At 42.4% G+C, this 14566-nt stretch overlaps 1 protein-coding gene across 1 annotated transcript in view; it reads left to right on the top strand.

Annotated features, from left to right (window-relative positions):
- LOC135937751 (hemicentin-2-like) overlaps positions 1-14566 on the top strand; it is a 170268-nt gene that overhangs the window by 96058 nt on the left and 59644 nt on the right. Inside the window, exon 2 of the mRNA XM_065480963.1 lies at positions 4730-4959. Within this exon, the coding sequence (XP_065337035.1) occupies positions 4730-4959 (230 nt within the window). The remainder of the gene's footprint in view (positions 1-4729; positions 4960-14566) is intronic.

Here is a 14566-nt window from a genome sequence, read left to right as displayed (position 1 = left end):
CGTACGGGTGTGTACTTTGTGTGCGAGTCGGAGGTTCTGGCTGCTGTGTTGTAGTTAATAATGAGAGACGTGATGATTTCGAGAAACACAACGCGCACACCGACTTTGAGAATTTGAAGAGCCGTCGTACACGCCTCCTACCTAACTCGAGAGTTTGAGCCTGCTGCTGCCACTATGCCAAGGGAGGAGATTGGAGCCGCCCGCAGATGCTCTCTTGCACAAGTGAGTGTGCGGGGCCGTTATCTTTATGAAGTTTTGAACCTCAATGCCACCCAGATTCTGCCTTAATATCGTCTATGGGGAGTATTTGTTGAAGCGAGGCAGACTATAAACAAAAAAGAAAGATACTACAACAACAACTGCGTGTGCGGTGCGCGGCCTGCGGAGGCGGAGCAGGCCAGACCGGCTCACTCCATTGTTTCTGCTCGCTATTTTATGTTCATTTCTTTTCTTTTGATTGCCGGTTAGCCGAGTATTATGAGCAAAAAACGCGCCCGCTCGTGTTCTTTTTTCATCCCCCGTGCGCGCTTTCTTTTCTCTGCTGCACACGCGCCGGAAGAGACTATAAATTACTCGTCTTTTTGGCTTGAGATCGGAAAAATATGGGGCTGCCTTACTGCGAGTCGAGAGAGATATTACGTTTGTGCTCTCAGCTTTGAAATTCTGTTGGGCTAATAGTCTGTGTGTTTACAGCCGTATTTCATTTCAATTGAAACTGCTTCATGCAGAATATAATTTTACACGTGATGAATTGCATTTTTATGTAGCTATTTTCTTTTGCAGTGGGAATTGCCATTTAATGACTGTACTGAAAATTACGCAGTGCCTCTTTCAACAAGTCAGGTTTTGTCATCTCGTGCTCGGATCAGATAAATCCCTCGAGCGCCTCGCATGATTCCGCTAAATTTGCAAATGTTTGAATGAAATGTTGACATTGAAACGGGTCTTGTGTGCGCCTACGTTTGATTTGTGGCGCAGTGAACTGCAAAAAATCATTAATCAAAGTGAGTTCCACAAAGGCTCTTTTTGCGCATTTTCACAAGAGCAGTCTTTTCAAAAGCGACACTAGCGGAAAATATTTGCGTACGGACACGAAACCTTTTTGCGAAAGGAGCACATTCAGTGCAGGGAGTGCAAAAAGCGGTGCAAAGCCACCGACAGCAGCAAGTTTATTCGGCTTCGGCACATTGTTCATGAGCTAGAGCTCGAGAAACTTTGCCTCCGGGTGCACACTCACACACACACACGTTTGCCAAGCGCTCGTATTTACGCTTGCTTTTATTAGATTTCTATTCGAACCAACAATCAGTCTCATCTTTCATAACTGAAGCCAGGCAGCCACTACTTTAGTTCCCTCTGTCAGACGCGGCGAGAGCAAGTTGACTTTTTCATGCAAAAGCATTCCGATCGGAAGGAAAGAATGGTCGCTGCAAAAGTTTGCCCTTTCACGGAGCAAAAGTTGCGCGAATGGAGTGTAGTGCTTCACATCTTTTCTCCGAGTTCACCTGCCTCGCCGCGAGCATTCCAAGTGCACCCCGCCAAATGATAGATGATCCCAGAGCTCGCAGAAAAATGCTCTAACAACCCTTATCCTATCGCTAACAGATGGGGTCGAAAGACTTTTTTAATCTTGCATGCCAAACGGAGGCAGTCGAGCGGCGCCAGGGTATCACGTTTCGAATTTCGGCCGGCGAACTCTCTCTCTCTCTCTCTCTCTCTCTCTCTCTCTCTCTCTCTCTTGCTTTCAATTATGGATTGCGCACCCTCGGAGCGCGTGTTGCAATATATGTTTTAACACTTCTATAATATCATCCTTATTCGCACAATTTTGGCAGACTTGTCTTCTTTATTGAATTTTAGGAACCCATTTCAGGACGCATCGGGTAGATTTGCATAAATTTAAACACGTAAAGAAGCCGTCGAGCGAAAATCCTCCGAAGCTTTTTTGAGCAACCAGTTTTTTGTCCGCATCAAATTCAATCTGGGTTTCCCAAAAGAAAAAAATAACAGGCTTCCCCAGGCAGGCAGAGACTACGCGCGTTATTCAGGGCTGCGTGAATGAAAAATGAAAAGGGAAAGTCGGTCGGTGTGCGAGTGTATCTGCATAAACAGTCGTGCTCGAACGCACGAGCGGCGCGCGAGCATGGGCGGGCGGCAAGGCGAGCGTGGCCCCGATCCGCTCGATTCGCCCGCCTCCCCTGCGCTGAAAGAAATGATATAAAATGTAAATTTATTTCTCCCGACAAATCATTAGCCAGTTTCAGGAAGCGTGAAGAGCAAAGGTGATTGTAATCAGCGCTGGCAGAATGGCAATGAGTTCACGAGCGCGCCGCCGCTAAAAATCGATGCACCCGATTTTAACGACGCGGGGGGAGCGCCACGCGCGTCACGTCGAAGAGCTTTATTTTTTTTGCAGATGAAGGAAAACTTCAGATCCCCCTTACTATTCCGTTCATTTGTCAGACTGATGACAAAGATGAATCGATTGAAAATTTAACATACCTCAGATGGAATTATTAGACAAATTTGGGAAATGATGTACTTTTATTACCAATTATTACTAGCCGATTCACACCAGCTTCTTCCACAATGCAATGATTACATTAAATTGTTTGATTTTTTTTGTGACTTTCTGAAAATTTTTCTACTAATCTTGTTAATACTTCCCTAATAACCCCCAAATTGTTTATGATTTCATGTTAAAATGCCAATTAAACTAATTTTTAGAAAACGAAATGGGTATAGATTGCTGAAAATTCAATGAGTATGCAAAAAAATTATAAAAAACGATTTCAGCATGATTCGGTTATTATTTTTTGTGGTAATCTTGCAGCTCTGTTTGAGGGAGGCCATTTAAATAATAACAAACAATTTAGAAATCACACGAAAATAATTTTTTCAAAATTAAAAGAAGTGGTTTTTTGCATTTGATCCATTGGTTTGTCTCTTTAGTAAGTCAGTGCATAGTAAATTAAAAAAAAAGATAAATGCATAACAATTCACCAACTTATATAAACTATATTTCAGAGAGACCAAGACTGTCTTCAGTCTTGGCTGTCTGTCTACAAGGTTTAATCAGTTTCTCCGGCCAAATTATTAAAATAAAAGCAAAATTTACTACTGTTCTAACCACCCGCCATACTACAACCCATTACACAAGTGACCTATTAAAACAGCCAAATCATTTTACTCTAGGCCCTTGCTTCTTTTTACCCCTGAGACTTCTCCCTTCCAAATGCAATTTGAAGTTAATTTACATTCGCAAAAAACAATTTCCATACACGGGAAAAGAGACGAGCAATGTTTATTTTTCATTATGCGATTCAAGCGTTTCCAACCTGTTCTGCAGTTGCGCTGCGAGTTAGAAACAATTGCATTTGCTCTTTCTCGCGTCCCTAGATCAAACTCTCGCACAACGCTCCACTTAAATTTATGGCACGCGGAACGTGGCACTACATTTCATGCGGGGCAAGATTGCAAGTGCCATATGTGCAGCTCAGCTCGTAGCCGTCCGGAGCTGCAGGCGGGGGTTGATACACACGTCGCGCACCAAAATAAAAACAGCAGCACGCTCTGGAAATAAATGCATTTTTCGATTGCTGCAGCAGTGTAGCATGAGAAACGACGGCGCGCTATCTCTACCCGGGGCACAAAGGCGGAAAAAGCAAGCGGCCGCAGCGCAGCACAGCACAGCACAGCAAACTGGCTGCCTTGCTTTCTCTCTTTGCCCGAGTGAAATTTATAAATTCCGTGCTCTGCAGTTAAAAGCGCAGCAGCGTTTCCTGTGTATTTGTTAAAGAAGCCGAAAGGCTTATTCATGTGGAGTGGCCTAGCTGGCAAAACAAACCGAGGCCGAAGAATCCGTCCGTCCATCCATCCATCCCCGGTGGTGACGTCACGTATGTCAACACCAACGAGTAAGCAGCGAGAGGCGACAAACGGACGCTTTCACAATGGATTTGGGGCCGCGCACGAGAAATTTCTTTTGTGCTCACTCGAGCTGCCGGGCTGGCCGGCCGAGCAGCGTTTTCTGGAGGGAATTCGCGCGCGTGCTGTGTGTGTGTGTATTTTTGCCACAGCAGCTGCATCGGTCGATAAGATAATCAGAGAGAGCTGAGTGAGAACTATGGCGAAATCCTCGGAATTGCTGCTCAGACGTCGGTCGGAAAGGAACGAAACGAACAATGGACGCCTCCGCGGAAAGTGTTTTATATTCTGGCGCAGAGAGCGAGAGCTGCTGCGGAGGAATGCGAGAGAAAGAAGGAGCTCACACACACACATACACACACAGCGCTTCCTGTTTTTGATTACCGCTAGAATTATGTGGAGCCTCGGAATTAGGGTTCGGGGCCAAGTCTTAATACTCCGAGCGCGTTATGAAAATAAACTTTCTGGGAGGAGCGAGATCTCGCTACTTTGCATTTAAAGCGGCTCTTTAGGGTAGCAAGAGCATAAGTCCTGTTTCAATTATCAAACTAGCTCGCGCCTAAATCGAACCATCACGCCATACGCCGTGATTACGCATTTACAACGCCGAGCACGTGAGCTCAGCCCCCACCGCGCAATATTTCAATAAATAATGATGTGCCCGAGTCTGATCAGGCCGTAATCGGGTCTAATTATACCCGTGGAGGGCCGTGATTTGAAGCGAACGCTAAGCTGAGCGCGCGTATAACGGCTCCGTCGACAATTACCACTAATTTCACCCCCTTGTGCTTGCGTGTTGCAGCGATCGCGGCGGCGGTTTTCACCGACAACTCGGTGGACCACGAGGGTGCGTCGTCTGGGTCGTCGTCAGCATCGGCGGTGGGCAACTCTCTGCTGCACCAGCACGTCAAGAGGTTTAGCGGATTATACACAGGGCCCTACTTCGACACGTCCATAGCCACTAACATCACAGCTCAGCTCGGCACCCACGCGTTTCTTCCCTGCAAAGTCAAGCAGCTAGGCAATAAGTCGGTGAGTATTATCCTCTCAAACTTTGATCCACTGCTCCGCCGCCGTCTATAGTTGTCGACGGCGACTTGCAAAACGCGCTAATTGATAATGACTTAGTCTCGCGAGCACCCCTTGCGCCCGCAACCCGCCATACCACCCTCTTGACGCCACCCCAGCCTCCGTCAGGCCTTTGACTGAGATCCGCGAAGCTTAAAAAATGCTTAATGAGATTATAATTAACATTTCAAATAGCAATAATCAATAATCAATTTGAATCGTTTGCAAAACTTAATACGAAATCAGTCGTGCTCGGGTTTTAAAAAACTATAATATGTAACTTCCTGAAAACGAAAATCACCATCTAAAACGGACTTCCTTAGGTTAGGTTAGGTGCTTGCAGAAAATATTTAATAATTAATTAATAAAAAAATTAAATTAACATAAATGTTTTCACTGTTTTCATCCCATTTTCTAAAGTTGGGGTATATTATAACTTTGTTATATTTTTTCTGGACTTATAGCCCAACGAAATCAATTACAATCCGAGCAAAAGGAAGAAAGACATTTTGCGTGCACCGAATGTCGATTACGCGTCTCTCCATTGATGGTCTCTACCCCCCCCCCCCCCCGACCGACGATGAGTGGTGCTTAATACGCTCTCTCCTTCTTGAGCACAATTGCCGCCGGGGAATTTCATATCTGGCGTCTCGTGGATAAATTTCACTTGTGCAGCCGCCGCTCGAGGCAAGATTCGTCTATGCAGAGCCGTCGTGTGTGCGAGCCCGCGAAATTCCGCTCATCCCCAATTAGGCTCGCGCTTTGGCATTTCGCTTGTTTGCCGGCGAGGAAGGAAGCATGCATGTTTCGCTCATGTCGGCACCACCGGACTCAAATTCTTAGCAGGAAGGCCGCAGGCTTGCCAAGGTGAAGTCGAGGTCGAAGTTTTAGAAACACCCTTGTATTCGACTAATCTACCAGGCGAATTTGTCCTCGAATGAAAACTAAAATTTTTGTATGGTCGGTCACTGTTACTCACAATTCATTTTCTCATTCGAAAATTTAATCCTTTCTAGCAATTTGGTTTGAATTCGAGTATGTACTTATTGCAGGTTGAACTTGACCGTAATGATACCTCACGAAGTCTCCACAGATCTTCTCGCAGACTGATTTTATCGTTGCTTTTCTTTTTACAAAACTCTTGCTGTGGCTCGTTCAGATAAATGTGTGGACCCTAGCAAAAGTGCTCAAGTGAATATCTGTTTGGTTAGATGCTGAGCTATATAGACAGTCCGGGCCTGTTGAGATTCGCGCAGACCGATAGTCACCGCGCTGTATGTGCTCTTTTCCCGGTAAAAGAAGCAAGTTTATGCCCAGCCCGAGTTCAAAACACTTCCCGACTGCCGTAAATAGCCGGCAGACTTGCTAGTTTATTTTCGCCGTGCTTGTGTTTTTGCCCGCGCGCCGCGCAAAAATGTCCTTGCAAGGGGAAAAGAACGCTCGTGAATCAGCCGGATTTTATCCATAAAGCGAAAATCGATCGCCTTTTTTGGCGCGCAAACATCCATAATGCGAACCGTGAGCCTACAATAAATTGTAGTAGACCGTTTACAGCGAGACATTAAGCACCGTGAATAGAGCATCAGTGTCTCTTTTTGCTTTTCGCCCGGAGAGCATTTCAGAATCTATTTACTGGTTCCCCTTGTTGCCTTCATTTGATTGTTTCGGCAAATTTGACAGTTTTCTACGTGTAACAAAAGAGAAATCATAAAAATACATTCATGAAATTGTTTCTCTTTACCATCAAAGCCATAGAAGATTTTTTAACTGCGACTTACATTGTAAAATAACGAGGAAAAGAAGGTCGGTATTCTTATAAAAAATCGCATGCTCACAAAGTCAGTTATGCCTTTGCAAAAAGTTCAAAATAATAGGCAACACAATAAAGATTTTTTTCTTTTATAAACTCGGAAAATGCTCAAAAGAATGTTTCCCACTGGAAAATTGTTACAATAGCTTTTGATAACGTCTTCGTGTAAAGCTTACTCACCTAAAATATTTGCGGAAGTTTCCGGCTTAAATCCTCAATTCTCTCTCTGAAGCTTGGTTAAATAAATGTATGAATGTGGAATTTTGCGATTTACATTGAAACCCGTAAATGCCAAATATTAATCAAGAGTTTCCTTTAAGCTTATTTTGCATACAAGCCGCATTTTCTGAAAGAAGAAATTTAATCCGGCAGCATAAAGACATCCTCCCAGCGCACGCAGAGGACGTGTATCATATTAAAAATCCGCCCACACAAGACTGAGGCCCAGCTGCCACCGTTTCTATAATTTCGCCATCGCTTTTCCGATTCTTAATTCACGTGCTTGCAAGCAAGAGGAAATGAAATGAACTGCCTCCGCCACAGCGTGGTAAGGTCTTTTTTATGAAGAGCGCTGGTAACGAAGAAAATATTTTCATGTGGCCGTCAAAAATACGAAACTTGAGGGGCTTGTCTTGTGGATGAAATCTGAGATGTTAAGGAGTGTGTGCGAGTGAGCCTGGAGCCGGGATGAGTAGCAACGGGCACAGGAGTGTATCGAGCAAAAACAGTGGCGTTCCGAGCAAAAACTATCAACCCAATATGATTCTGCTTTCGCCCATTCCTACTGTTTTTGCAGTCTCGCATGGTAAACAATGTGAAAATTGCCCATTTTCGCTAAGTTTACGAGTGGGCGAGAACAGCTAATAGTATTTCGCGGAAAACCCAGCCAGACCTAAATTGCGAAATGGCACTGAACGCCACTGATGCCTTGTTGGGAAACGCGCGTTCGCGCTGCGGCCGTGTAGATAGAGCCGTGTGTGTCTGCACCACCTACCGAGATATACCGGCGCGAGAGGGATCGAAATTACCTGCCTATACCAGGTGCTTGTAATGGAAAATGGCATCCTTCTTTATTCCCCGCGAGTTGGTTGGCTCTCACAATCGCAGCCGCAGCGGACGAGCGAGATGAGTGCTCAATTTGGACCTGATAGAAAACGCACAAAAGGCAGCACGAGCGAGCGAGACGTCTCTATTCTAAACACTCACCCGGAATTTTTGGCGAGAGTGGAAGGAAGCCAATTATGCGAATGTGTTCGGCCGCGATAAGAGCTATCGTTCGCTATTGGAAAACAGTTCCAATTTCTCTCACCCTCGTATTCGACAGGAAATATTCCGAAACGATTTCAGATAGGACAGAAACATCCAACTATTTTTTATTCCTGTAATTAAGATGAAGAACTTTCTTATATCCTGTCAACTGTAAAGAACTTGCCTCAAACCGCTGAACTTAGCAATAAACTTCCTTTATTGATCGCGACGCTCTTCAGCGAACGTGATTTTTTATGATTTTTACTTACATTACCAATAAAAGTACATGAAATCTCACACTGAAGGCTAAGATAATATGAGAAAGAGAAAAGGTTTTTAAGTCCATGCAGCATTTAGGATTAAATCGATTCGAGGCACCAGTTGGTAGAAAGACAGCGGATATTTTGTTTGATTGATGAAGATTAGCACCAACGACGGTTATTGAGTGATTGGATTTGCGGCAGGATTAGTTCGGTCGGACGCTTATGTGCGATCGAATTTTGATCGTCGATGAAAGTTTACTCGGCGAAAAAGTTCCCAGAAAATTGATTACGGGAAACGAGGCGGAGGGTGGGCTGTGTGTTCGTATTTTCCTCGTTGCGTCAAATATTTGGTGGAATGGGAATGTTTAGGCGAAATGTGTGTATCAAATATTAACAATCGGAGCTCTGGGTTTGGTACGAAAATCGATTTTAGCCGAGTTGCTTCCGGCGACGGCAGCACAGAGAGCTCGAAAAGGTACTGGATCTCATGAAATGACGCTGAAGTGGTCGAATTTGGAAAGAGCACAGCAACACAAAATGAAAACAAACGGCGGTGGAGAGAAAATACAAGTGCTTGTTTGTCTGCAGCGTCATTTTTAGTTGCTACATACAAGGCGATTTTCACGTATTGCCATTTTCTCTTGTCAGTTATTGCAATTACCGCTGGGATTTTCCTGTAAATGTATGTAACTTCTAACTACAGGTACACACTTCACTCTCAATAAATCACTGGATATTAAAATGCATATATTGGAACTAAAAATTCTGCCATCTGCCTAATTGACCACAAAATGAAAAATGGTTTAAACATCTCTCAACAAACACTGGCTATTAATTTTTGAATGGCAAATTTAGATGTTCAGAGTATTCGTTCTGATGGGAATTCCATTTTGTTAAAGTTCATTGTGATCAACTTGTAATATTAAAGAAGAGAAAATCGAACATCCAAGTGCAATGTCTCATCCCCTAAAATATTAAGTGCGTGTACCCCGCAATCTTAATTAAATAGTTATTTTTCTCAAAGGGAAATCCAGACCGTTTTTTAGTAAAATGCACAACATTGGAAGAGTTATATGTTATAATATTCCGTAAATAATTCATAAGATTACGTTTATGCTTTATGCGTAATTTTTGTTGGCAAAACATAGAATATTACTTCGGTTCTTATTGATGGGAAAACTCTTCTTAGTCGAATTTATGCAGTGGTTTGGATTTAATTATGTTAAAAACAAATGAAATATAGAACTTGATTATTATAAATTCCAAAGATTTCCCTTGCCAGCATACTTGATTTATAAACAAAGAAAAATGCCAGTATTAGCATACAGAACTAGTTTCACTCCTTTTAACAGTTCCAATAAAAGCAGCGAAGCTAGCTTTGATGACATTAAGTGGTGAAGTAAAATAAATTTCCACCGCAGAGAAATAGAAAAACGCAATTACTCGGCGCAGCTCGACTTGAAAACGCCGAGTCGGCACACACCACACGCGCGCGCGCTTTCGTTCTGGGACTGCGGTGTAATATAATAACATTCAAGTTGTAAATTGCGGCGTTGATATCGCTGAAAAGCCGTTTCTGCGAGAAAACCGGCGCTGACGGGGCGAATCCTAGCCGCTCGCTCGCAATGCAAAGTGCGAGAAGAACCGACAACAATTAAAGCGCCAATTATCGCCTCAAACAGATGGCGGGCTGGCGTGAACCCGCCATACTCGCGCGTGGCGGCGAATGTAGAGACGGCGGGGCGCAAGTACTTTCCAACTGAAACACGCCTGAAAGAGTAATTACATTTGCATCTCTGCCGGGCTCGACAAATAATGCACAGCGAGCGAGAGAGTACCGTGAAGAGGAAGCTGGCTGGCACTCTCTGGGCAAACGGGCGGGCGGCACATCAGGTGCAGCTCTCGCAAAGTCGGTCGTGCACGTCAGCTGCATGTGTTTGCGCAGCTCATTTTCCTCCGGCAAGGAGCAGATCATTGTCTGATTGCGCAATGAAATATTCAGCCGCGCAGACCGGATACCCAGGCAGCAATTTGTTGCTCTTCGGCCAAAGTAGTGCAACCTGATGGACGCCTTTTTTACTTTCATCCATCAAATTTCCATACTTTAAATGGATGAAAACACATGGCGCACGTGGAATACCGTACACCAGGATTGCCCTTTTGTAATACAATCTCCGATCTGCGATAAGTGACGCTATGTATTCCTTGAAGAACACAACACATTTTTGTTCTATTTAAATTCAATATGGTGGGGGCGAGGTAGAACCAATTTAATCTGGAAACTTGTTATTGAAAAGCAACTTGGAGCAAAAACCTTTCACTTGGATGTATTACGTACCACGTATTTTACTGGTGGAGAACTATGCAAGAATAAATTATCAGTCAAGCTGTGCAAGGATCAGAGAAAATTACATGTTGCTCAAATGAATAAAAAAGTCTTCTTTATTGTACTGGAAAGTCGCGCCACTTTTTTATTCGTGTTTTATCTTCTCAGCTTTTGACGTAACATTTATCTCAATATTTTGCTTTGAACATCGATAAAAAGCACAATTATTCGTTGATTAATGAGGAGAGGTCATTTACGTAATCAATTTTCCTTTTTTAAATAAATTTACAATTCCGATTTAGATTGAAAAGCCATTCAACCATATGAGTGGATTGCATTGCGCCTCTTGTGTCGGATGTTTTACATTGTGATAGATAGCGATTTGTAATGTGAAACTGTTCAGCATGTCAAAGAGCAAAGCCCAAAATGAAACTTTTGGTCCCACACAACATTGAACGATTCGAGTAAATTTCAAATCTAAAACCTTTGCCCACGAAAAAAATGATATTAAACTGAATATTCAAATATATCTCGGAAATCTACTTAATTGTGAGAGGAATTACTAATGCTCTTCCCTTTCACCTAAATCCTTCTCTGAAAGCTCAAAACATCTGACAATTACGTCGCAATAAATTCATAAAGTACATATGATTCCTGTGAATTCATTCTGAGAAATCAGTTTGATGTGCAGGTCAGTTGGTAGTGAATTCAGATTACTGAAGTAACCGAACTATTCGATATAACGTAAAATCAACAGATTGATTTTTTTACTTTCTATTGTTCCTTTCTAAGTTCCTAGTTCATGAGTTATTTATGGAGCAGTCAACTGCTCTAATTGACCAAAGTGGTTTTGTAGAAAGCAAGTTTCACATCGAATGCTCTGGGACTAACACAGTTGTGGAATCAACTTACTTGGATATTTCTGGAAATTTCTATTGCTCGATAGAGGGGAGAATCACCATGGCGCACAGATAATTTTAGCTCATTAAATTTGTTTAAACGAATATTTTGAAATCAAAAAATGTTTTTTTTCCATTACTATTACGATTTTCCCTCGCTGCAACTTTTCTCTGGTGATGGCTTTGGTAGTAGCGCAAAATAAATCATGCCACTTAAAAGGTAATAATAGATCTGAGTGGGTTTTGCTTTAGATGAAACAGCAGATATCTAGGTCGACCGGCGGCGTTTTAATTACCCAGCCACGGTTATATTTGATTGACTAAAACATGCGCGTGGCGGATTGAGAATTAATCAAAATGCCCCTTTGAAAATGATAAATATGCGGCCACAATGATCGCTCCACTCTGGGACTGAATGCACGCCTGCCTGCTTGCTTGCAGGTCTGATAGTAATTGATGGAGTGTAATTTATTCGGCCCGGGCATGATGCTCGCTGCGCAGCCGGCCGATTGTTTTATTTGCTCTGTGTTTGCGCTCTATTTTATACAAATGTTTCTCGTTTCGCGAAAATGAGCGCCGCTCAAAGGGCGTGTGTTGGAATGGATATAGAGAGAGGATTGAAATTGCGCTTGTCACACACAGAGAGACAAAAACGAGGTAGATCATCAGTTTCTTTATTGAAATTTTTATCAGAGGACTATCGAAGTACTTCTCTCTGATGCCAGTTGCAAATCGATGTGAGTTTTGCTGAAACATTCCGATTTAATGAGTTTTCACCAAAAAGGGGCGTTTGGAATGTGATGAAACAGGAATAGAGTTTTAATTTCAAACGAAGACTGATTATATGTATCATGTGACACTTAATTCCTAAGATTCTAAATGCAGAAAAATATTTTTGCTCAGCTCTTTCACCGACGTGGAATTCGTGTATTTTAATTAAAATCAAATAGAACAAATTTTTCAATGATAGAATCCGCAAGCCAATTTTCCATTGTTCTGTATTGCGTTATGCAACCTGCACAGTATCCATGCTAAGCAAAAAGCCTAACTCTCGTAAATTGCCAGCAACTAAGTTTTAAGTACTTTTTCATCATATTTCGTTTGAGTTGTAAATTCAAACAGCTCATCCAACTTTTTAATTAAAAATATCCCTTGACTGCAGTGCGAGATCGACGAGGTCCCGTTGTTTGCCTCAATTTCTTAAAGCCCAATTTTGTCGTGCAGAAATAAACATGCCAAAATCACACGAGGCTCTTTTCAAAGCACTCTAATTGCAAATTAACTCTCGGTAAGCGAGAAAAAAAGCAGCCGCAACGCTTTCATCCCGCAAATTAAAGTCGCTCTCATGGTAACGCAGCGGGAGGTCGCTACTCCGTCTTCCTTTTTCCTGTGCGCTGAGAAAATTAATCAAAAACAGTTATCATTAGGGAAATTAATGTTTCTAAAGTTGGCTCGTTTAGGAAATTTTATATGAATTCATTCTCGCACGCACGCCAACTTGTGTGACGAGTGCTGCGATAAGTTTCATCCTTCAGCCTGCGCCTCCGGACTCTCCGGAGTCAAAGTTTTGGACCGCAATTGGTGGTCTCCACGCCCTCGCCCGAGTAATTCTCAGGCGCGGTACATAAACAAATTCATTAGAACGAAAGGCAGCAGTGGCCGGAATTCCTAATGCCCAGCTGGCTCCAATCCCTCCGAACGTACAGGCAGGACCAACGCACCCGCTCTGACCAGCTAGCTGCCAAATCGATTGTGGCAGGTGAAAAATGCAGCGAGGTGTGCCACTGGGAAAGTTTGTCCACAATCGCAAACAACTTTGTCGAATTTCCCTTTTGATGTAAGTTTAGTGCTTGAAATTCCAGTCAGTCTATCGGATACGAGTGTCAGAACTTTCAGGAAATTTCGGATCTCTTCTAAACTGTTGTGCGTGTTGACGAAAATTTTTTCCGTTGGGAAGCTGCAAAGGGTTATTTTATTCCCCTGCCTCTAACGTTATTGTGGACTAACTAGAATTCACAATATAATTTGATCAAGTTGAATTTATGTAAAAAATTTCCTTTGTAATTTATCGTTTTAGCATATTATTTGCTTCCATTATTGCCTTTTCTTGCTTTTATTTTTACTTAAAATTATATTTTTGCAATGACAAGTAAGAATAAACAAGTTTTACTCGTTCAGGAAGGAGGTTCTGGAATTGTGGCTTGATTTATTAAGAATTTCATTGCAAAATTTTTAATATCTCGTACTGAGAAATAAACAGAATTGAATACTGATCGTACGTACAAGCAAATGAGAAATTTCCACTTCAATCTTGGGAATTTTTCAAATTTTAAAATCTTACAATCTTCATAATTTAATCAGTTGAATAATACTATTTTGTAAAAGGTTATTCAATGTGGCACGTATATCCTGGAATGTCATCCTTGTTTGAATATAGATGTATTGAGCCCATCAACGAATACACATTCCCTGCGGTATATTGTGTAAATATGCGGTATGTTCACATAGTAAAATTATGCTCACACCAGGGAAGGAAACAGGTGCAATCAATAGTTTGTCCTGAAATATCTATGACAGATTGCACGACTTCCTCAATTTGCTAATATTACATACAATCAGTAACTGGGTCAACAACGGCTTTTCCTCCTGGGCCTTACAATTAGACATTTCAAATGTTCAGCATGAATTACTGACTTATAGCATTTATTCCGGGTAACTAAAAAATTACAAACTGTTAATTGAGCATTTCAAAGAACACTCAGGAAGTTGAATCCTTCAAGGCAGTGAATTAACAGCATGTCCTGATAATTATTTAGCCTAAGTTGAAAAAATTTTCCCATGACAAGTATTAATAATACAGGCAAGGTCAGCGTACTGCACATGTGCTGATTACTGCAAGCAGAATACGGTACAGACGTGTGAAATCGCGTTTTTCGGCCCGGGTCGGCCTGTACCATTTGTGGAAATTGCACGGGCACTTTATGGCAGACGCGTCGCGAACCGTAAATTGGCCAGCTCACGTCTT

The sequence above is a fragment of the Cloeon dipterum genome, chromosome 2, assembly GCF_949628265.1.
Source record: "Cloeon dipterum chromosome 2, ieCloDipt1.1, whole genome shotgun sequence".
NCBI lineage: Eukaryota > Metazoa > Arthropoda > Insecta > Ephemeroptera > Baetidae > Cloeon > Cloeon dipterum.
The sequence above is the reverse complement of the archived record's forward strand: the minus strand, read 5'-3'. Positions and strand labels throughout refer to the sequence as shown.